A 22,074-nucleotide genomic window follows, 5' to 3' on the forward strand; every position below is an offset into this window, starting at 1 on the left:
CCGGAGCCCAGATTTTAGACCTGGAACCCAGATTTTGGTATAGGCTCCAATCTGGACCCTATTGTTTAAGTTCCTAATTTTTTCATGGACCTAAATATAATGAGGTATCCCAAACTTAAGGGCGCCTTTGCAAAAATGGGGTGAAAAGGGGGGCCATTGGCTACAAGTCATCATTGCGCATTTATTAGCATTCCTCAAATATAATTTATTGAACAAATTATAATTTGAGGAAGTCTAAACTGAAGGGCGGCCTTCCAAAAATCAGATGAAAGGTTGGAAGGCCGCCCTTCAATTTAGACTTCCTCTTATAATTTTCAAGGGATTGTGCATAATTTTAATTTTCTACATGTGTCTACTTGTAGTTACTTTCTATTGCATTTAAGAACCCATGAGAATTAAGATTGATCCTTTGACATCAAGATAAGACGATGAATCAATTTAAATATAACCCTCTAATGATTTCAAGGGAATTGCCAGCGTCCATCGCTAGCAATTCCAGCTTTTGTCTCCATTCACGAGGTGGCTGGTCTGACATGCAACAGACGATCCGGGGAAAGCCTTTTGTGATGGACCTTAGCAAATCCCTGATTTCATATGATAAAAATTGGGAGGCCTAATGAGAAGAGTTGAAAACCCGGTCCACCACCATTTTTTCTCTCCCTTTTAATTAATAAATACTATTAATCAAGGCTATGGATATTGGCACTACCTGTTTTAGTAATTGCACAAACTCAGCTTATCTTTTCATTTCTAATTGGCATCTAAGAGCTTGTTTTTGGTAGGATCGAACCTGAGACCGACCATCTGAGAACTTTTTGTGAACTGTTATAACTTCTGACAGCTGTTTAAACAATAAAAGACAAGATGATTAGTGCAATTATCAAAAGCATTAATAAAAAACCACTTTAATTCATTTTCGTTATCATTTTATCTTCGATTTTCCAAACTACTTTTTTTCTCCCTCCCTCTGAAAATTATCACAAAAACTCTCCTCCTCTTTGCTGATGGTTTCGGCATTTCGTTTTTTCAGGCGCTCGGATTTCGCGATGCTTCCAAGGTTCGAAAACTAAAAAACAGAAAATTTAGTTATGTTTTGTTTCAATCGATGCTGATATGATCGATCTTCTGTGCAAAATTTCCTCCATTTTCCTCCATCTTTGATTATTTAGATTACATGATCGATCTTCTGTGCAAAATTTCCTCCATTTTCCTCGAGATTTGATTATTTAGATGATATGATCGATTTTCTGTGGAAAATTTCCTCCATTTTCTTAGAGATTTGATTGTTAGGAAACTGGGGGAGGGTTAGGGTTAGGGTTTGATTTGGAGGAGATGTTTAACAAGATCATAAAGCGTGGGAGTCGTAAGTATTCCAAATCGGATGCGAACGAATCTGCTGTGTATCCTTACCGGAATTCTGGATCGGGTCTGACCGTGAACCATGCCTCGCGTACTATCCTCTCTTCCTCTGTCCCCAATTCTCAGCCTATATCAGCCTCTTCAATCCCTAGCCCTAGGCCTTCCCCTGTTATTGAAACCCTACCCCTTTTCCGAGATGTGGCGATCTCTGATCGTCAAAACCTATTCCTCCGCAAGCTTCAGATTTGTTGCATTCAATTTGACTTCAATGACACATTGAAATCGGTACGAGAGAAGGAGGCCAAGGGCAATGTCCTGCTTGAGCTCCTCGATTTTATACAATCTGGTCCAGGAAAGATCACTGAGATTGTTCAAGAGGAATTGATTCATATGATCTCCATTAATATATTCAGATGTTTGCCTCCAGCCTCCCATGAAAATACTGGGTCTGAACCCACTGATCCTGAAGAGGAGGACCCATATCTCGATCCCGCCTGGCCTCACTTGCAGATTGTTTATGAGTTGCTTCTTAGATATGTTGTGTCATCGGATACTGATACTAAGATCGCTAAACGGTATATAGATCATTATTTCGTTTTGAAATTGCTTGGTCTGTTTGATTCTGAGGATCCCCGTGAGAGGGAGTATTTGAAGACCATTCTCCATCGCATATATGGAAAGTTCATGGTGCATCGTCCATTTATAAGGAAAGCTATCAACAATATATTTTATCGGTTTATCTTTGAGACGGAGAGGCATAGTGGAATTGGGGAGTTGTTGGAGATTCTCGGGAGTATAATAAATGGATTTGCTTTGCCGATGAAAGAAGAACATAAACTCTTTCTTGTTCGGACTCTCATTCCTCTCCACAAGCCTAAATCGATTGCGTTGTATCATCAGCAGCTGTCATACTGCATTACCCAGTTCGTTGAGAAAGATTACAAGCTGGCAGATACTGTTATAAGGGGGTTGTTGAAGTATTGGCCTGTCACCAATTGTCAGAAGGAGGTTCTTTTTCTTGGAGAGTTGGAGGAAGTTCTCGAGGCAACTCAGTGTGCTGAATTCCAGCGGTGCACGGTTCCTCTTTTCAGACAAATTGGGAGGTGCATCAATAGTTCTCATTTCCAGGTTTGGATCGACTCGTCTATTTTTCGGTTTCTTACTTTATGTTTTGCTGTTTTTTAGTCTATTTAAATGATGAATTTGCTCTTGTTTTTATTGGTGAAAAATAGAAACTTTTTCTATCCAAAATGGTTCAGTGAGAATTCATCTGGTAGACTGTTTTGGAATATTAATAGTGAATTGTGTGGCACACATATAAGGAATTGTCTTGTTTGTTTTAAATTTCTTGATGTAGCTAATTATATTAACGCAGTGTTTCTTTCTGATATAGTCATAATGTGATTTTTAAGGATATTCACTATCATTGTCTCCATTTGATAGTCTGCCTCTGCCTGTAATTGGAACTCAGAATTGTGAATCTTCTGCATAGTTTAGGTTGATGACGAGTTATGCTTTTATGACCTTTGCTAGATTTGCTTTTTTGTATTTCTAGATTTCGTAGCGCATGGATCTTTGATCTATGCAGGGTACTTTGATGGCAACATATTGTCTCTAACATTGCATTTCACCCTAATACTTGTCATATGCTCAGCGAAAATTTTCTATGATCGACTGTTTGTTGAAACAGATATCTCCAATAGAAAGAGTCGAGGATAATTTTCTAGTCAGATAAAAGTTCATGATGGAATTTTCAAATAAATAAAAACAAAATAAAAGTTCATGATGGAAGGATTTCTTTTTGTTGGAAGCGATTTTTCCTGCATGAAACTTGCATCTTCCATTAGTTGAAATGGCTGACATGTTTGTTATTAAGTTGGCTATACCAGCTTATTGCTAGAGTTGTTGTGGCACCAAACTATTCCATGTCTTGTGGAACATAGAGAATTAGACAGTATATGTGGCACAGTACGGGGATTCTTTGTTCTTGGCGGTTAAAGGTCGTATCACGGGCTCCTCCCTGTGTAGTGGCCTTTGCATGGACTGTGGTAAAGAGAAGAATGAATGTGTGATCGTTTGAAGAGAAGGAAAATACGCCTAGCACGTCGGTGCCCCTGTATGCAAGCTAAGTGAAGAATCATTGGAGCACTTATTGGTGCATTCCCCTTTTACCTATCGGCTTTGGATGAACATCATCAAAACATTTGGACTCTCATGGTCTTTCAAGAATTCCATAAAAACATTATGTCGGAATGGAATGGGAGCCCCTCTGGTGATGTGGCTTGGGCGATGTGGCAGTGGGTTCCATTTACAGTGATCTGGCATCTATGGAAAGAAGGGAACAACCACATATTGAACAACAAAGAGCGAGGTTGCGCTTTGATATCAAGGATGATCTTATCCATTGGTGTAGGAGTGATAAAGAATCAGCGCGCTATAGTGTTGGGGAGATTTTACGCAATTGGAAGGTTATGGTGTTGGAAAAAAGAAAAAAGTTAAAAGTGTTGCCAAAGTGGTCACCGCCCCTTGGTGGTTGGACTAAATTGAACTTTGGTAGAAGCTCAAAGGGGAACACAGGACGGGAGGGCATCGAAGGACTATTCCATAATTCAAATGGCCTTGCAATCTATCCTTCTCAGGTCCTGCCAAGATCTGCGACTCTACTTTCTTAGAAGCAAGAGCGTGGCTATGGGGATTGAGATGGTTCACTGACCATGGGTCGGGACTGCTGATTATTGAAGTTGACTCGACAAATGTTTTAGCTTGGGCCAACAACAAACCGGTCGGTTCGTGGCAGCTAGTGGATATCATCGATGAAATAAGGGAGCTTGTCCAGCAGATTGTGCCTATGTTTCTGCATAGGAGGCGATCGGCCAACGAAAAAGAAGACAGTCTAGCCAATGATGGTGGACAGAGAGGATCTACAGGTCGTTCAGTTGGAGCCTAACACTGGGATAAATACATCTACTGGAATCATAGTTAGCAAAACGTGATTCGACGATAAAACTGGACACAAAATATTCGAGTTTAATACGGTTTTGGTTAAAAAAAAAAACGAAAACACAAAAAAATGCATTTAAAATTTTGTAATTTTCAAAATAAAGTGGCGGTAAAGTTGGAAGTTGGCCAAAAAATGTGTTTAATACGTTTAAAACGCGTTTTAAATGTGTTTAAAAAGTTTTCCTAAAAAAAGGGACTTTAAAAGTTTCAAACGGCAAACCATTAAAATGAATTTTAAATGGCATTTTTTTTTTCAAAAAAGTACCATTTTTGCTAAAGCTGGAATGCACCCTGCAATGATTGGGGCATGAACTAGGGGTTACTATTATGGATTCTCTGTTGTGTTGCAGATATTATGTTTTTGCTGAAGTAATAATTTTGCTGTAACTGTACTCATATTTGCCGTTTTTGCTAAGGCTGGAATGCACCCTGCAATGATTGCAGCATGAACTAGGGTTACTATTGTGGATTCTCTGTGTGTTGCAGATATTATGTTTTTGCTGAAGTAATAATTTTGCTATAAAACTGTACTCATATTTGCGCACAGTGTTATATATATTATGTTTTTGGGATATATATGGTCTTTTAGCTTTACGGTGGAGTGCTTTAATGGAATCTTGGTGGATACTTATGGAGTTGTGTAGCAATGCTTCACTGGTGGGATGCCTCGTCTCCGCAGTTGTAAGATGATTACAGCTATCAATAAAATTGTTTAACTTTAGAAAAAGGTGGCTAAAGGTTGTTTTCAACATCTTTTGTCCATATACTACTTACATGGATAATTCAGTCAAATATACCATAGGTTCCATGTGTACGAAACAAAGCATGCTTGGAATTAATGCACCTAAAAGGACATAGGTGCAGTATAAAGCGTTCCCCTGGTTTCTTATTGGAGCCCGACTCCACCCGCACTGGCGGTGATGTAGCCACATACTCGCTAGATATCATATCAGAATTCCTGCTAGGCTGCTATCTTGAACATAGAGCCTTTTTGTGCTCCGTCAGAGGAATCTCTCTCTCTCTCTCTCTCTCTCCAAATTTAGAAGTTTCTACTTTTCCATTTCTTTTTGTCTAAGAAGGTTACGAATTTTATTAATTTTAACAAGTTCTAATACATGTCAAGGGTAGGAGTCATCCAATACACACTTATTACAATCTGCAGATACCCCCTTTTAATGTTACTTTAACTGCCCTCCAACCCTTCTTCATCCTCGCAATAATCTGAGGTCTAGCTTTATTCACACCCTCTTTCACCAACCGATTAGCTACATCATTTGCCAATCTCTTCGTGCGTGTGAAATTAGGCTGAATGGTCACACATAAGTCTCTAACTTCGGAGATGATGTTCGCCAATTCCCAATGGCCTGAGGGTTTGTTTTGAGCCCATGCTAACAATTGGATGAGTTGCCCTCAATGATTAAAGGTCCTACTTGATTGACAGACCATCTAAGACCTCATCGTAGGGCCCACTCCTCTGCCTCATGTGATCCTTAATATGCTGGCTGGTCCGGATGGTGCTACCTTTTTTTTTTTTAATCACAGAACACTCCAGGAATTCCAGTTCTTCCCGGATTTACCTATGGAGCACCCATCAAAGTTGAACTATATCCAACCTTGAGGTGGTGGTTTCCATTTTGGAGTTGTTTCCACCTTTGACATTTTTTCATAAATAACCATCTTCCAATTCCTTATAATATCATCCATATTGTAGCTCGGTAAGGCGTTTTCATTTCTGCTCCAAGCGACCAAATCTACCTTGATTTCGTTAATGATCTGCCCAAACCATTGGGCATCTTCTTCCTCCCCATACCTCCATAACCATTTCCCAGTAAGGCTTTGTTTCTTAATCTTATCCTCCCGATCCCCAATCCTCCCTGGTTTTTCAACTTGCAACCTTGTCCCACTTCAAGAGGTGTTTTATTTCTTACTTTTCTCTCCCTCGCATAGAAAATCTCTCTGCAGTTGTTCGATTCTCTTTGCTACCTTAGCCGGGATTTTATATAAAGACATAAAGTAAACCTGCATATTTGAAAGGGCCGCCTTGATCAGATAATCTTGCCTCCAAAAGAAAGGTAATGGCATATTTGAAAGGGCCGCCTTTCTTTGAATCTTTCTTCCTTACCATCTTGATTCTTGGTGGCAACCTCTACTCAAGTTTCTTTTCTTTGTAATGCATTCCTTCAGTTATTCTCTACTTAACCATCACATGTTTAATTGATTAATTTTCACCTGATGCCATCCTGTTTGAGTCAATTTTGTCTTATCATAATTAATAGAATGAAACTCCACTCAGTTACCTACTTTGGGCTCTAGAAACTGAATTTATTTCCTTAAAATATGGAAATTGGTGCATGAACCACAGAGCCAGGAACATAGAGATTTGACTACCAATGTTAGTATATATATTTTTTTGAAAGGTTAGTATTCATCCAAAGAAGATTGCAGAAACATTTTTCTTCTGGAATGAACTTTGCATCTACCTATATTCTGTCTTTGAATGCACATCGTCTTGCCGGGTTCTATGCATATTTCTATAATGTTTTAGTAGCTGAAGTATATCTCCATGGCAGGTCGCGGAAAGGGCCCTCTTCCTTTGGAACAATGATCACTTTGTAGGCTTAGTCGCCCAAAACCGCAGTACCATTTTACCCATCATATTTGAATCTCTTGAGAAGAACATACAGTCTCATTGGAATCAAGCTGTTAACGGGCTGACTGCAAATGTCCGAAAGATGTTCCTGGAAATGGACATTGAACTATTCGAAGAGTGCCAGCGGAAATATTTAGAGAAAGAAACGCAGGCCAAAGGGTTGGAAGAGCATCGGGAACTGACATGGAAGAGACTTGAAGCTGTGGTTGCTGCCATGTCTGGTGGAGAGGATATGGTTATGGTCAATTAGGTATTTTGGTCTGTCAAAATTGGATATGCTAAGCTACATGATGAAGGGAGAAGGGCTAATGTAATTTCAATTTAAAATGTATTATTTTGATGTGGTTATGGTCAAGTAGGTATTTTGGTCTGTCCAGATTGGATATGCCAAGTAACACGATGAAGAGAAAAGGGCAAGTGTAATTGCAATTTAAAATGTATTGTTTGTAATTTGATGCAGATTATGAATGAATTCTTTTCAAGAGGGTTATTTGTTCTCCTGTTTTCTCAATCAAACCCTCCAAGATAACAGTTAAAAGAGATAAAATATGGGGAGGTTATGGTTATGGATTTGGTAATGACACTGCTTTGAAAGAAATCAGAATAAAAATAGGCTCTACTGATATTGGCACTGCCATGTTTTAATAGTTGCACTAACTTACCTTATCTTTTATTGTTTAACCATCTGTCAAACGTTAATACAATTCCCAAAAAACTCTACAAGGCCAATTAAATAAGACAAGACAAGGTAAGTTAGTGCAATTATAAAAATATGGCACTGCCAATACCAGTGGCCTAAAAATAAGGAAAATAATAAGCCGAAAGGAGATGATATTTGCACTCCCCTGTTTTAGTATTGGCACCCCTCTTAATTTGAGCTATTCTCATTGACTGAATGACTGGTACAACTCTGCACAAGCTATCAACAGCCAACCACAGAATTAAACTGAAGAGTGGAAACAAAGGGAATTGCTATGTTGTTCGTATGGTGGGTTCTAGACACCCTTTGACCTGACAAATTAGAGAAATGTCCAAAATTTCATTGTGAAAGTAGAAAAAAGCCCTTGACCTTAGTCGCTCTGTGAAATGCCTTCTGCGATGGTCGCTAGCCATTCCATACTATAAATTATGGGCCCTTTTAGATTTCAAGAAAATATTCGAGAAATTTTTTTCTTTCCTCAATTTAGAAAAAAATAATAAGATTATGATTAGTTTAGAGGGATATCATCATAAATTGAAAGTCCCACTAAATAAAAATAGAATTGGGTTGGTTCCAGTGGTGTTTTTTTCATTTGTAAAAGAAAAAATTTGAAAATTTTAGAAATATTTTTCCTTTCCAAACTTTTCCAGAAAATTCCTGCAATCCAAATAGGGCCATAGGATTTCTCTATCTTTTACGTTAGATGTAAGTTATGAAAGCTGTATAGGTTGGTGCCTTTATTTTAGGCAGCTACTATCCTAGGCAAAGACAAATTTGGAAATTGTAAAAAATGAAATTAAGGCTTCAGATTTAGAAATGGTTTCCCATATGCCCTTTCCTTGCTAATCAATTCAATAGCTTCCTCTCGAATTTAGCCGTTGATCTTGGTTGCACTAAGATCTCCTAAGAGTCTTTGGATTATCAATCTTCTAATGATAAGATGATAACTTTTGGTTAATTCCTCAACCTGATTGTTGATTTGAACTATCTAATCTTCTATATCAGTGTTCTTCCCCGTTTGATTATTGATTTGGTCAATACGATTGAATGCACCTTCATACGTATATTCATTCACCAAGTATTTAGCCTCTCATGCCTTAAAAATAAGCATTGAGAGAGATCAACCCATACGCAAACAGACCCACATCAACATAAACTATTAGCAGCAATGTGGAAATCACAAGTAGCTAATTGATATCAAAACCCAATATGTAATTTATTATAATTGTGCAGGCAAAAGCCCTGTTAAACTCTATTACAGTCTTTAAACCAAAATGCACGTGGCTACACATTTTCAACAATAAATATCTGGAACTGAAACTATATTGGAAAGGTTTAAAAGACATTATTATGTGTTGAAAAGACAGAAATTCTTTAGGTGAATCGAAAATAAATAAGATAAAATGGCTGTTTATTCCTGATAATCAGACTATCAGAGTAAGGATTCAGTATCAAGATACGGCTGTCGTGGAGTCATCGACAGGATTCCAATATCGGTTGTAGAACCATAAAGAATCAGCAAGTACTGCATCTCCATCTTGATTGCGGTGCCAACTGTAAAAGGCATGGGTTCTGTTCTTAATTTCAAATATAGCATGACCAAAGCTGGCTTCCCTATAAGCTGAATACTTGGGTTGTGGCTCAGTCATGCTGCACAGAATAAATGAAATTCCCAATCAAATACCCATGCATATGGAGGATTTTAAGAGACGGGTTATAAACTTGAAGTGTAAAAATGGTTTTTGGAAATCAGCTTTCTGTACTAAACTTACTTGGTTGCTAGTCCTTCCAGATTTCCTCCATCGCCAATGGTAATGTATACAGGAGCAGATTGATCGTTTATTGGAGTGCATATCCCATTCACTATGTTGTATGCAATGTTTGAAACACGCTCCTGCAAGAAAAAAAATTCTATGGTATAAAATCACTGCATTCACAAAGTGGAGACCCCGGTAAACCATAAGAAAGGAAATCAACTTTAATTTTTTTTAAAAAGGTAACAGCTTTCATCAATAGATGGTAATCTGAGATAAAAGAAGTTGAACCAGACCCAATACAGAAGTTACAGACTAAAACTTCCTAGAAAACTCAGTAATGAATTCCTGTATCCCAAATACCACCTAAATCTCTCAACAAAACATGGATTACCTGATGAGAACACAGAAAAATACGACCTTTAATACAAATACGAACTACAGCAAGGGGAAGGTGTTTCCAGTTCTCAGAGATGGGCTGTCTACTCTCCCCGGCAAGACTGTCAGCTATATCACTGGCGAACTTCAGATATTGTAGAAAGATGCAGGAATAGATCTTCATAGACCATTTAACTCAACCAGCCATCTTAACTAATCTATTGAGTGCAGGCAACAGTCCTCTTTTCCATCCTTTATTACTTTATTGGAATCCTCCTCAACACTAAGGGGCCGTTTGGATACGCGGATTTTAGAATCCAGGTTTTAGTCTGAAAACAGTGTAAAAGAGGGTTCATAAGCAAGCCGCTGCATGCTGTCCTGGCAGCGTTTCTTGGATTTTAAGCAAGAAAACCAGGCTTTAGAAATCTCATGACCAACGCTGCCAGGACAGCATGCAGCAGCTTGATCATAAACCATTTTTTACACTGTTTTCAAACTAAAAACCTGGATTCTAAAATCCGTGTATCCAAACAGCCCCTAAGGCTTCCCGCTAATTCTTCATTGAAGATGTCCAGTCTCACCACCAAGGTCAGACGCTAAGCTTCATTTCCAACTGTACAGTCTGCTGGACCGGAATAGATCTTGATGATCTCTTCTGAATTCCTAAACATCCAACCTAGGACAGCAGGACCGGGTTACCTCCAGAGCTTCCATCAGCAACTTGGGTCGGGTCGGGTGAAGCTTTTGCCAAAAAAATGAATTGGAATCAACCCGAACCCGATCTGATTTTATAAAAAAGGTCTACCAGAATTCCGAAAAATTGACCCGAGTTGCGCCCCTACATCTGGAAGCTACTTTCAATCTCGATCCTTTTTTGAGAATTATCTCCTCGCATTTCCAAAGATAATCACTTGTGTGCTGGACCCAAAAGGAACCCCTATAGAAATTCCATCGTACTAGGGAGATTTTAAGATACCATTATGGCTCTTCCAATGGATGTCTTCTTGCCTCATTGAAAAAGTCTAGCTATCTTATTCTCCCAGATGGGCCAACAACTATGGCACCAAGAACTATCAAATTAAAAATGAAGTAGGATTTGAAACAGTTATAATGCATCTACAAATACACCCAGACATTAAGGTACTATTAGAAAGGTAAACTGCCTAAATCAGTCTAATTAAATCTTAGATGCATAGGAGTTTACAACCAAATTGGAAAAAGGTTGACATCAAAATGCACTCTTGTGCTCAGGAAATAGTTAAATGGAACAAAATATTAGATAGAAAGCATGGCCACTTACAGATCGTTCATATGCATGAACGTGACCAGCAAATACAACATCGACCTTGTACTGCACGAACCATCGCTCATACATTACACGCATGGTTTCCCCTTCCATAAAATGATAGTTATAGCTGTTATACCATGGTGAGTGCATAAGAACAATTAACCATGGTGTCTCACTCCTGTTAACTTTAGGTAGCTCCTGCTCAAGCCATTTGTACTGAGGAGTGTATTTACCTACAAATAGAAGTAGTAACTACATGTAGTCATGAAATATCTCCATACATTTCAAGGAAAATCGTGTTATGAATAAAAATTATCTATTTGAGAAGATAATGGCCATGTACATAAACCCCACACCCTTACCATATGCTGAATATGAAGAGAGAACAATGATGTATGCTGAAGCTCGCTTGATGGAATACCAGAACGGCATGGTACTACCGGATGCTCTATATGGTACATGATACCGGTGTCTATACGGCTTAAATGGCACGGTTTCACCCTGCAGAAGAAGTTACCATTGTTCGGTTAAATCAAAGCTCCCAACCAGTGGTCAAACAGTCGAAAAGAAAATTTATCACTGACATTAATGATAATCACCGATTCCCATAACTAATAGTAAACTTTATGAGAATCAATGACTTATGATCTCAAATGATGAGAATTATTATATGATATGCTTATGTCTCACAGTTTATTAGTTCAAAATAAAGAAGTGAATGATACAGAAACATATTTGAAGCTAATCCAATCAATAATCCCAGCCAATCCAGCATATTAGTATGTAGAGACATTTCTCACTCTCCGTCTGGTACTTGAAATAAGTCACTTGGTTTGTCAAGGACCTCACACTGTTAGGGTACAAGATTAGGAATCCTAAAAGAGAACTAGGTAAGGTACAATGATGACATCAAAATAGAAAATTTAGGAAGTTTTGAGTTTCATTATCAATTTAGGCTTTAGCAGTTAAATTGGAATAGGTTGTTTCTAACTTTCCATCTGAAGTAGTTTTCCATTAAGTGTTTAAAACAAACTAGAAAAAAATGAGAAAGTTTTGAATATTACTTTTAGAAAGTCTTGCCTGTTTACAAATGTGTTGGTGATGAAATTAAAACAGTGGTAAATGCAGTTATACTGTTCTGTATGAACTCTCTCACATTGTTAAAGAAACTGTGGTAAAGATCTCAATCAATGTTAAAGAATTTAACCAGTTGGAAGGAGGTTCAAAGCTGTATACATAACCCATGAGAAGTAGTTCCTTTAACATAATGTGTAACTGTGAGTTGATAAATAAGCGCAAAGCCACAAATCAAAGATAGACTATGAAGCTAATGCTTGAAGTGTAATAGCAAGATCTAAGATTGCTGTGATAAAGGGTAGGGTATTTGAAACGGCCCCCAATCATTGGGTAGAAACTTAGTGTTCTGTAGGAGTCAACCATGAAATGCCTGATAAAATGAGAAAGATTTGATTCTTACTTTTAGAAAAATAAATAGGTTGTTCTGTCTAAAATCATTTCCTTAGGATGACCCTAGCCCTCAATCTATGGAGGTTTCCATAATGTCAGTCCCTATATAGATCGGAGGGTTAGGATAACCCTATGGAAATGATTCTCGAGGTACAACCTATTTACGTTGTGGCTCAACAAATGAACGGCTTGGATCATCCTATGAGTGGGCCGTACAGGACTTTTTTGAAAAATATTGGACTATACGACCACACACCATATAAAATCTCACTAGATTAGTGTCTATTACATAATTATATTTACTTGGATTTCATACAAAATGTGGTGCATGTATTATGTATACATATTTATAAGTGCATGCCACTAGATGTTCAATGTTTTTAAACCAATATGGATGGCTGACTTACTTATGTGATGGTTTCTAGTGTATATTTGTGCTTATTCTAGCATTTCTTGGAGTTTCATCTTTAAAATTTATCATTTGTACATGTTTCTATATGTTTCTCTGATTTTACATGATTTCCACTGAAATCGAAACGTTTTTGTTTTCGTGGCGACCGAAACCGAAACTGAAATTTAAAACCTTGGTCCAAAAGATGAGAATTGACTTAAAAAGAGAAGAGTTAGTCCAAGGCCTTAGATCTGATAGTAGAAGGAAGAGCAAAACAAAAGAGAATAAAGAATAGAGAATGGAGAGTCAAGGTTTCATATTGATGAGCATACCTCGTAAATCATGTTCAAGATCAACCAAGCTCTGACACCATGTTATGCTTATAACAATCCACCCACATCCAGTACAAATGGGTAAAGAAGGAAAAGTTACTAGCAAGAGAGAACATGAAGAAAGAAACAATAGAGAAAACGATTTCACGAAGGTTGAAATCCAACCCCACGACACACATTATATATGGTAAAGTTCTCTGAATTAAATGAAGTGTCACTTAGGGCCATCAATGACAGGCCCATCCTACATATGTAAATAAACATAAAAGTAATAGAATTGCACCAAAACTAAAAAAAAATAATCAGCCCCACCTAAACTAACCTAATTTCTTAACACAATTAATAGGGAGAGCAAATTAAAGCCTAAACTAACCTAATCTAACACAATTACTAGGGAGAGCAAATTTAATCCATTAACATTGAAGTTCCGATTTGATTGAACTACAACAGGATTAATACGATGAACAATATAATAACCTCAACAGACAGTCTGGCACTCTGGCCTAAATAAATAAATAAACTAATAATATAGACCAATATAATATGAAAAACATGTGTTAAGACTGGGATGAGTTATTGAGTTACTTAGAGCAGAAAAACGTATGATGCTTACAAATTCTGGAGCAAAATCAATTTCATGATTTCCTGCAGTCCATATCCAAGGTTGATAGGCAGCACTTCTCTCAGTGAACCTGCCCCATGTATCCCACCTGATGTTATCATGATATGGGTAATTATCTGCATAAGAAAGATCACCGACAAACAACACCGTTTGTCCCTTTGGGTTTGACTGGTAATGAGTAAGTGTGATATTTGAATCATAACTCTGACCAAGATCCCCTGCACGCAATCTGATAGGGTAAAAATCCACACGAAAGTGGGAAAACAACATAACTGTGAAACTACCAATTACTCCAAAAGCTTAAGCTGTTGGAGGATGCGTTATTCAATCTTTTATACTTTAACACTCCCCCTCACGTGTGGCCCCTCTTTTTAGGGTTGGCCTACACGTGGCACATGTCGCCCCTCTTTTGGGCTGGCCATTAGATGTGGATTTTTAATATCAAGGAGTTTTGAACCCAGAACCTTGGCTCTGATACCACGTGAAACTACCAATTAGTCCAAAAGCTCTTGGAGGAGGCGTTATTTAATCTTTTCTACTTTAACACAAACAAAGACAAGCGCGCGCGCACACGTACATGCATGCATTCATTCATACTATATATGTATGTATGTATGGTCTTGATAACATAAAGCAAGTTCAGCATGAATAATTCCACAAATTTCGGAAAAAATGTCCCATAAATCTTGAGAGATTACAAATCCAGTGAGTATCACAAAGGTTGTTTAAACTTTTAAAAAGGAATACTATAAAATATGATTAATATCTTTTTCATTATGAAGTACTCCCCTTTCATTTCAAGCTAAAAGCAACAACTCATAAAATTAATTGATGAAAATGGGACTTTTATATTGAGCAATGCTTGGAAGGCATGGCCATGACCTTCCATATTAAGATGGCACCTTGTTATTCCACGAGCCAACTTGCTACAAGGAGTAATGAGTAGACAAATAGGTAACTACTATTTCTTTCCTAAATTAAATTTTAAATAGTTAGAACTCAAATATACTAGATATTGAGCTGCATTCAATGGGACTCGACTTCATGCTGTCATTTTCATGTAAGGAATTCTCAGCAATTGCCGAGACAGTACATGTGCACGACCAGGAAATCTATGGGCCTGTTTGTTTTGGATTATGACAACCGATTGTGGAGTCCCCAACCAATTATTGAACTCAAATTTAGTGCAATTTTCGGTCCAATAATCGGTTGGGGACTCCACAATCGGTTGTCATAATCCAAAACAAACAGGGCCTAAGCAATTGGTGAGACACGGCATGCCCAATCAAGGGAAGTAAATATCAACAACAAACAAGTGTTAGTGATTAATGGATGCCTACAATCTCATCGAGCAATGAGATGTTTAGATCATAAGCAATCAGTGTTGCAACCATTCATTAGTAAAGGTCTCACAAGCATAAACGTCTTCCACAAGTGAGGAAAATATGTGCATAAGAATGCTTTTATGTACTATGCATTAATTAAAACTCCATCTACGCCAATTATCAAGATGAGAATGACATGTGAGCACTGAATGATAAAACAATAATATGCACCTCAAAGGTGCTTTGAAGACTGAACCATTTTGTTTTGACATCGATCCTCCAAAAAGACCAGATATATTTAAAACTAATTAAGTTCATGATAATTTGCCCGGACATATTCGTTGAATGAAGAATGATCCCACCTTTGATGGCTACAATTGTGAAGGTAATTCTAACAAAATGTGCACAGTTGCTATAGAAATTAGACCCAATTAAACATGAATTTCGATATTGCATTCCCAATTGTGACAACAGTGAATGTATGGGGAGATAGTACCGTCAAATCTCTAATTAGTAGGGTAGGGAAGGATTTTAGTGAAAGACTCCCCAAAATCCTAACTCTTTAACAAAAACATTGACCGGCAAATCCCTTTTTAGAAGGTTGAACTTAGAAAGCTTTGGGATCATGGGCATTGTTCCTTCTCCTCTACCTCCTTGGAAGAACAGCTTGCGAACAAATCTCTCTATTGAATAGCTCGATGAAAGTTATCTCTCTCTCTCTCTCTCTCTCTCTCTATATATATATATATATATATATATATATATATATATGTGTGTGTGTGTGTGTGTGTGTGTGTGTGTGTGTGTGTGTGTGTGTATGTAATTTCATCCCTCTCTCTGTATCATTGTAATTTCATCTATCTCTTTATATCTTGCGGAAAAGAGAGAGAAAACCCTGACCAGAAGAAAAAAAAAAGATATTTCTACCTCTCTGTGTCTCTGTAATTTCCCATTTGTGTGACTTGTGGTGGGTTTGACTGTGCAATGGTGTTTTCCAACACAGAGAGAGGGATTAGGTCAGTAGATGACAGAGCCGAATAAGGAAGAAGAGTGATTTCTCATTGATATTAATCTTTCTCTCTCTAAAATGGACTTTGTTTCTCATTGAAACTCTCTCTTGCTCTCATTTTCTCTCTCAGTAAAAGCTACAAGAAGGCCATGACATGCTCTTTCATGGGGTTGTGGAAACGATTCTCAATGTCCTTGCTCCACCTTCATCCCACAAAAGTTCCACTACATGGAATCTCTGGTAAACAAAATTACTTTTCTTTAAGCTAAGTTTTTACTCTTGGGCTGTCACGCTCAATATCTGAAATGAGTGTTTCTGTCTCTGCTTTCGGATGGAGTGGGAAAGAAATATTTTTTTAATATGTTTTTCTGTCTCTGCTTTTGGTTCCTTTAATGGATTTTTAGGTTCTTCTCAATTGGCAGGCATTAAAGTTTCATTGTTTTTGGCTTTGTTTCTTGCTATTGAGCTATGTGATATCATCTCTTTATTTGTGCTTTTTCTTGGTCCATTGTAAACATATTTATAGATCGATGCTTATTTTTAAAAAGTTGCATTTAGTTGTTTGTCAGAACAAAGAGAAACTAGTTGCATTATGACCTCTTAAAAGATCCACGGCATTTTACATCTAAAATATTTGTAGATGGAAACATTTAAAAAAAAGAAAGAAAGAAAAAGAAGTTATGAGCAATAGTGTAAAGGAGTCGTTAGAGCTTTTGAAGAAGTCGGTTGATCATGTTCATACAAAGGGGGCATTTCATCTCTCCAATGGGCACGAGTTCCAATGAACAGCAAGTACATGAAACGTGCAACTTTTGCAAGATTAGTGAGGGAAATAAAGGCCCTTCATCCAAGAATGCCATCAATGCTAACTAGTTGTGGGCAGTAAATGAGATTATAAACCTATACGAAGAGCTAGATTTGTGGGCTCATGAGTTCTTGACCACACCGAAGACAAAGGAAATTTTTATAGCGATAAATGTGGAGAAACGAAAGCAGCGTCTGAGATGGAATTTTGAAAAGAGAATTTTGTAGTTGAGAGTAGCTACATGGGGAGTTGATGAGATATGATGATTGAGAATTGTATTTCTAGGCTTAGGTTATTTGGTATTGATGATGGTAATTGTTCGGTTTTTAGAACTATGGTTTCATGACATTATTTAGATTGTTGGATCGGCAAGGTTCAACATGACAATCTGGCGAGCATAGTATGGCCGGCTTTGGACTTGTTAACTCGAATTGTAGAGGAATTGTCATTGGGACTTGATGTACATCTACGAGAAGGTGAAGAAATTGATGCAGAGATAAAAGCGGCATAGCGTGGCTTAAAATTTCTGGCAAACATTGGATTTTACAAAGTTTGGGTTCAGGATGACTCCCTATAGCAACTGGCTATGGAAAACCCCTCACGCTCCTTGACACATTCTGTATTTGTTTAGGGAGATGGAGTCAGTTTCTCTTGTCTTTTGAGTGTCTGTTCTCTCTCATAATGAAAGAAATACCAATGCTGATAGTTTAGCTAATTTTGGTGTTTCTTATTCAGATGTTGAATAGTCTTCCTATTTTGTATCTCTTATTCATTGTAGGGTCTTCTTTTCTCTTTTCATATATGCTGCTTTTCCTTATTAGAATTCTATGTTTAAAAAATAATAGATTCGTTCTGTTAGGAGTGTGTGTTAAAAATAAGAGAATTGCATTAAGTCGGATCAACTCTTCTTGTTGGGGTGTTCAATATAAAGAAAATAAAATATTTGCTTGAGTTATTTCTGTCAGAGCTAAGCATATGGACACTGCTAAAAGAATGCAAAAAGCACTTGTAATAAGAAAATACCTATAAGACCGAAAGTATATGGAACATCCGGACCAGTTTTTGGAGGAGTTCTAAACCAGAACTGTCGTGTTGTGTTTCCAAGCCCAAGCTCATAGAAGTATTGAGTGTCAAACTGCAATGACGAAAAACATACATTATTTCAAACTTATTATTGCTCACACACTTAATGAACGTACCAAATTCAAGCAATTTGGCACAAAAAATGACAATATGGAAATAAAAAGGAACATTTTATGCCAGAAGCATGGCGAACTCATCCAAGCAAAACTAGAACCATCACCATGCAGCAAGATGAAATAATTGAATGAAAATTCCTAACAATAACAAGACCCAAATCTATAAAGCTTATGTTGAGCGTTCATATGAATAATTAGAAGAAAGTAGTATCAAAAGAGGGGCATACCTCCAACTTCTTGATGGTGCAGTGATGAATGTAGCCCGAAGTATAGTTGTAGAACTTATAAGTAGTGACAATGCCATTAGCACGGAACTTGTGCTTGTTCTCTGCAGTCCCATAAAGTACTGTATTGGAACCGGGTTCATCAGGAGTGACCCAAGAGATGATTACCCCATTCCCTTCATGGTCTCCTTGAGTTATATGAACCTTTAAAACGCAACCCCCATAAAACCACAGATTTAATATACAAAAATAATCAATCAGCACATTTCAATGTTGAGCACAATGAAGAAAAGGAATTTTCTGTCTTTGTTTTTTAAGAATTTTGAGACAGATGATCATAAATTAGGTCTAGCAAAGTTAGTTTTCAGCAGAAATGATAAAATATCACCAATTTTTTTATATAAAAAAGTTAGGAGAATCATAATATAGAGCCCAAAGAATCAAGCACTAGAAATCAAAAGGAAAAACATATGTGCCAAAGGAATCATGAAAAATGTAAAATGGGGAGTTGGGTAGGATCAACATAATAATATTTTCTACATATATGAGAAAACAAAAACCAGATTTTAGAGAATCATAAAACAGAGCCCAAAGAATCAAGCACTAGAAATCAATTTTGAGGCATGATACATCATGACCAAAGAAATCAAGAAAAAATCAAAATGGGGAGTTGGGTATCATCAACATAATAATATTTTCCACATATATGGAAACAAAAAAAAAAACAAGTTTTCTTATCCATGAGAATAGAAAGAGGAGAAGAAAATAAGACCTGTTGAGGAGCATTATAGCCTGGGGGAACACGAAAGACATCACTATCAAGTGGCATATCAACAGTTTTCTCAACTTTCCTAACAAAACTACTTGTGAATCCTCCATTGCAGCTTATAACTGATTGCAAGATCAAACCCAGAACAATCAAACACCCACCCATCATCTCCCCCTTCACCTTATCTCTGTTCTTCCTCCAAAGTGAATAAAAAACCCAGTTATGAAACTAGATTTTACTCCTTGAAGAAACAGGGGGAATATCCACTATTGGATACCGGCAGAATATAAAAAGGTTGACTGCTGCGTTGGGAAGAACGAGGCAATAAAGACAAAAAAGTGCAAGAAAACTTCCAAAAGTGAAAAATCTTTGTATCGTAGTGTGTTAGGATTGCGGATAAATTTAGGAAGAGGTAGGTGTCTTGGAAGTTAGAACCCTCGGTATTATATATTTTTCACAGCCATGTGGGCATTCTGTCTCGACGTATAAAATTCGCTTCTTATCATTAATGATAAATTAGCATCCCCTGTCGGATGATTCGCACCACTTTTACACATAAAAAACACGTTAGTTCACGTGTGAAAACTGGTGGTGCGAACTTATCATGGCTCCTTTTCGGGATTTTAGACTTTATGTAAAGATGAATGCACGCGGCCATGCTTGACTGGGTCTGAACGTAAGATGCCTTTTTCCGTTGTTTTTTCTAAGATGAGAGAATCTAAAGCGGGGCACCTTGACTTGGACTTTTGTAACGATTAGATTTTCCGGGCACGGCCTATCAATTGTTTCGTCACAAGAATGCCCCTACTCAAATGTAGCATTTAGTAGGGAATTGACTGGCACGGACTAGGGGTGCAACTAGGGCGGGCTCAACCCGAACCCGGCGGGTTCAACCCGGAAAAAACTCGGGTTGTGTTGAGTTCAAGTAGGGTTCAGGTTGATGGCTTGGGCAACCCAACTCGAGTCCAACCCGACATTTCTAAAAAAAAAATTAGTTTTTAAGCTTAAAATCTCGGGTTGGGTCGGGTTCGGGTTGGCAAAAAAGGTTGTTCAGGTCGGGTCGTCGTCAGGTTGGAACTCGGGTTGAGTACATGGTTGCTCGGGTTGGGTTCGGGTTGGCCTCAACCCGAACCCGACCCGCCCGAGTTGCACCCCTAGGCACGTTACTAAAATTAAGAATATGTTCGTTATTTTTTAGAATGATAGGGGTATTTTTGTCATATAAAATACATCTTGAAAATTTTGGCAGAATAAGGTGGGCCGGGAATGTTGAGTTTACTTCACATCCACGGCGACTCAGGGAGTGGTCCGAAATCAGAGCTGTCACGTTTGAGTGAATGGGTGAGATTAAAAGGCATGTTTTTTACTTAGAATAATCTCAACCCTTCCTTCAAAAATGAATGGCCTGATTTCGGGCATTTCACTAAGGTGAAACAGCATCTTCACGTGGCAAGTGAATGGCTGAGATTTCTCTTTTTAGATGGATTTTCCAGTCAGACTAATCTCAGCCATTCATTTCCCAAATCAAAACTGTGTTGCATACGACATCTTTTCATGACTCTCAACAATAATAGCAAAGAGTAATGCTAGGGAAACCGAGAGTACGACCTAAAAGGGGACCAAACAAATTGTTTCACGCCACAACATCACTAGTGACCTGAGCAATCCTTTAACTTTAGGGAAATCATCAAAAAGTAAATTTTTCTTTAACACGTGGCACATTCCAGCAATACAGATGTGCGGGAATCAGAAATCAGAATTGACATCTATTTATGTATCTGCGGATTCCAGCGTTTGGTTTGGCATTGTTGGCGACTTGGTGTAAAGGAAAACTGGGGGCGGAATTTTTACTGGAATATAAGGCTGATTTTGATAGCTCCTAGAAAAAATAAATAAAAAAAATCAAAGTCAATATCCTCCTTCGTATAAAATCATCTTCCCATGCTTGCCCAAACTAAAGATTTGGAATTGCCATTCCGTTTGATGGGATAATCGGAGCAGGAATAGAATGGGGTGCTGAATCTGGTTTTTTGATTACGTCTATCCAAACACCCCCCTAATTGTTCATCAAGTTAGGATTGTTTACATACACCTTTAAAAAGTAAAAAATAAAAGTGGTAAATATGGACAAGAAGGTTAATTACTATAAAACAGAGGGAAGATTTTTCATTTTCAAAATGTTAGCAGCAGAAAGTAACGGGAAGTTGTAAATATGTTTTAAAAGCATTATTTTTTGGATGATACAAAATTGTTGAAACCCGGAAGGGTGTGGCTCTTTGGCGTAAAGTCATGGGTTTGCTCTCCAGTGAGGAGCGTTCGAATCCCCCTTGCTTACCCGATGCACGTGGTTTCCGAGTGATTGCGCGGATCCGTAGGGAAATAGTCCTACCTGCGAAGGGGGTGGGGACACCCTTCGTTACCAAAAAAAAATTTAAAACATATAAAATTGTTGAGTAATTAAAGTACATTCTTGGTGAAACCATTAAGTAGGGCAAAGTGAGTCCAATCTATTGTCGCAATTCCCATTGTGAAGATATGGACATAATGCTTAATGATATACCCACTCATAATTTGTTTACGATGACATTTCACTTTAGTAACTACTTTTCTGATTGGGTATTGAGACCCTGCTGAGAAGTGAAATGATATCAGCACGACAATGTTTTGATAATAGGCACTAACCCACCTTGTCCCATATGCTTTAACCATAGCTTACAATTCCCAAAAGGCTGTCTGTCAACAGCACATTTGTTAAAGTATATACGAACAGGTTGATTTCGTGCCTCTTATTAAAAATGGTTG

General features: G+C 37.7%; 2 protein-coding genes across 2 annotated transcripts; one reads left to right on the forward strand and one right to left on the reverse strand.

The window, feature by feature from the left end:
• The first annotated feature begins 945 nt into the window (after positions 1–945).
• Positions 946–7,505, forward strand: LOC143892406 (serine/threonine protein phosphatase 2A 57 kDa regulatory subunit B' beta isoform-like). The gene is made up of 2 exons (XM_077397004.1): positions 946–2,487; positions 6,930–7,505. The coding sequence occupies exons 1-2, from the start codon at positions 1,333–1,335 to the stop codon at positions 7,257–7,259; spliced, it is 1,485 nt and encodes a 494-aa protein (XP_077253119.1). The 5' UTR covers positions 946–1,332; the 3' UTR covers positions 7,260–7,505.
• A 1,395-nt stretch (positions 7,506–8,900) lies between these two features.
• LOC143892409 (purple acid phosphatase-like) lies at positions 8,901–19,659 on the reverse strand. Its single transcript, XM_077397006.1, has 8 exons — positions 19,276–19,659; positions 18,507–18,707; positions 18,104–18,215; positions 13,933–14,159; positions 11,492–11,630; positions 11,142–11,362; positions 9,482–9,603; positions 8,901–9,359 (listed from the first exon to the last, which is right to left on the reverse strand). The coding sequence occupies exons 1-8, from the start codon at positions 19,438–19,440 to the stop codon at positions 9,161–9,163; spliced, it is 1,386 nt and encodes a 461-aa protein (XP_077253121.1). The 5' UTR covers positions 19,441–19,659; the 3' UTR covers positions 8,901–9,160.
• Between the last annotated feature and the right edge of the window lie 2,415 nt (positions 19,660–22,074).

The sequence above is a fragment of the Tasmannia lanceolata genome, unplaced genomic scaffold (assembly GCF_043159265.1).
Source record: "Tasmannia lanceolata isolate RefF3 unplaced genomic scaffold, GAP_Taslan_0.1 ptg000015l, whole genome shotgun sequence".
Lineage (NCBI taxonomy): Eukaryota > Viridiplantae > Streptophyta > Magnoliopsida > Canellales > Winteraceae > Tasmannia > Tasmannia lanceolata.

Bases quoted from the DNA above. Each gene is read 5' to 3' on its own strand.
- LOC143892406 (XM_077397004.1), top strand. From the start codon at position 1,333: ATGTTTAACAAGATCATAAAGCGTGGGAGTCGTAAGTATTCCAAATCG. The intron at 2,488-6,929 runs GTTTGGATCGAC...TCTCCATGGCAG, and splicing joins TCAATAGTTCTCATTTCCAG to GTCGCGGAAAGGGCCCTCTT.
- LOC143892409 (XM_077397006.1), bottom strand. From the start codon at position 19,440: ATGATGGGTGGGTGTTTGATTGTTCTGGGTTTGATCTTGCAATCAGTT. The intron at 9,604-11,141 runs GTAAGTGGCCAT...TTTTTCTTGCAG, and splicing joins TTCATGCATATGAACGATCT to GAGCGTGTTTCAAACATTGC. The intron at 9,360-9,481 runs GTAAGTTTAGTA...TATTCTGTGCAG, and splicing joins CTGGAAGGACTAGCAACCAA to CATGACTGAGCCACAACCCA.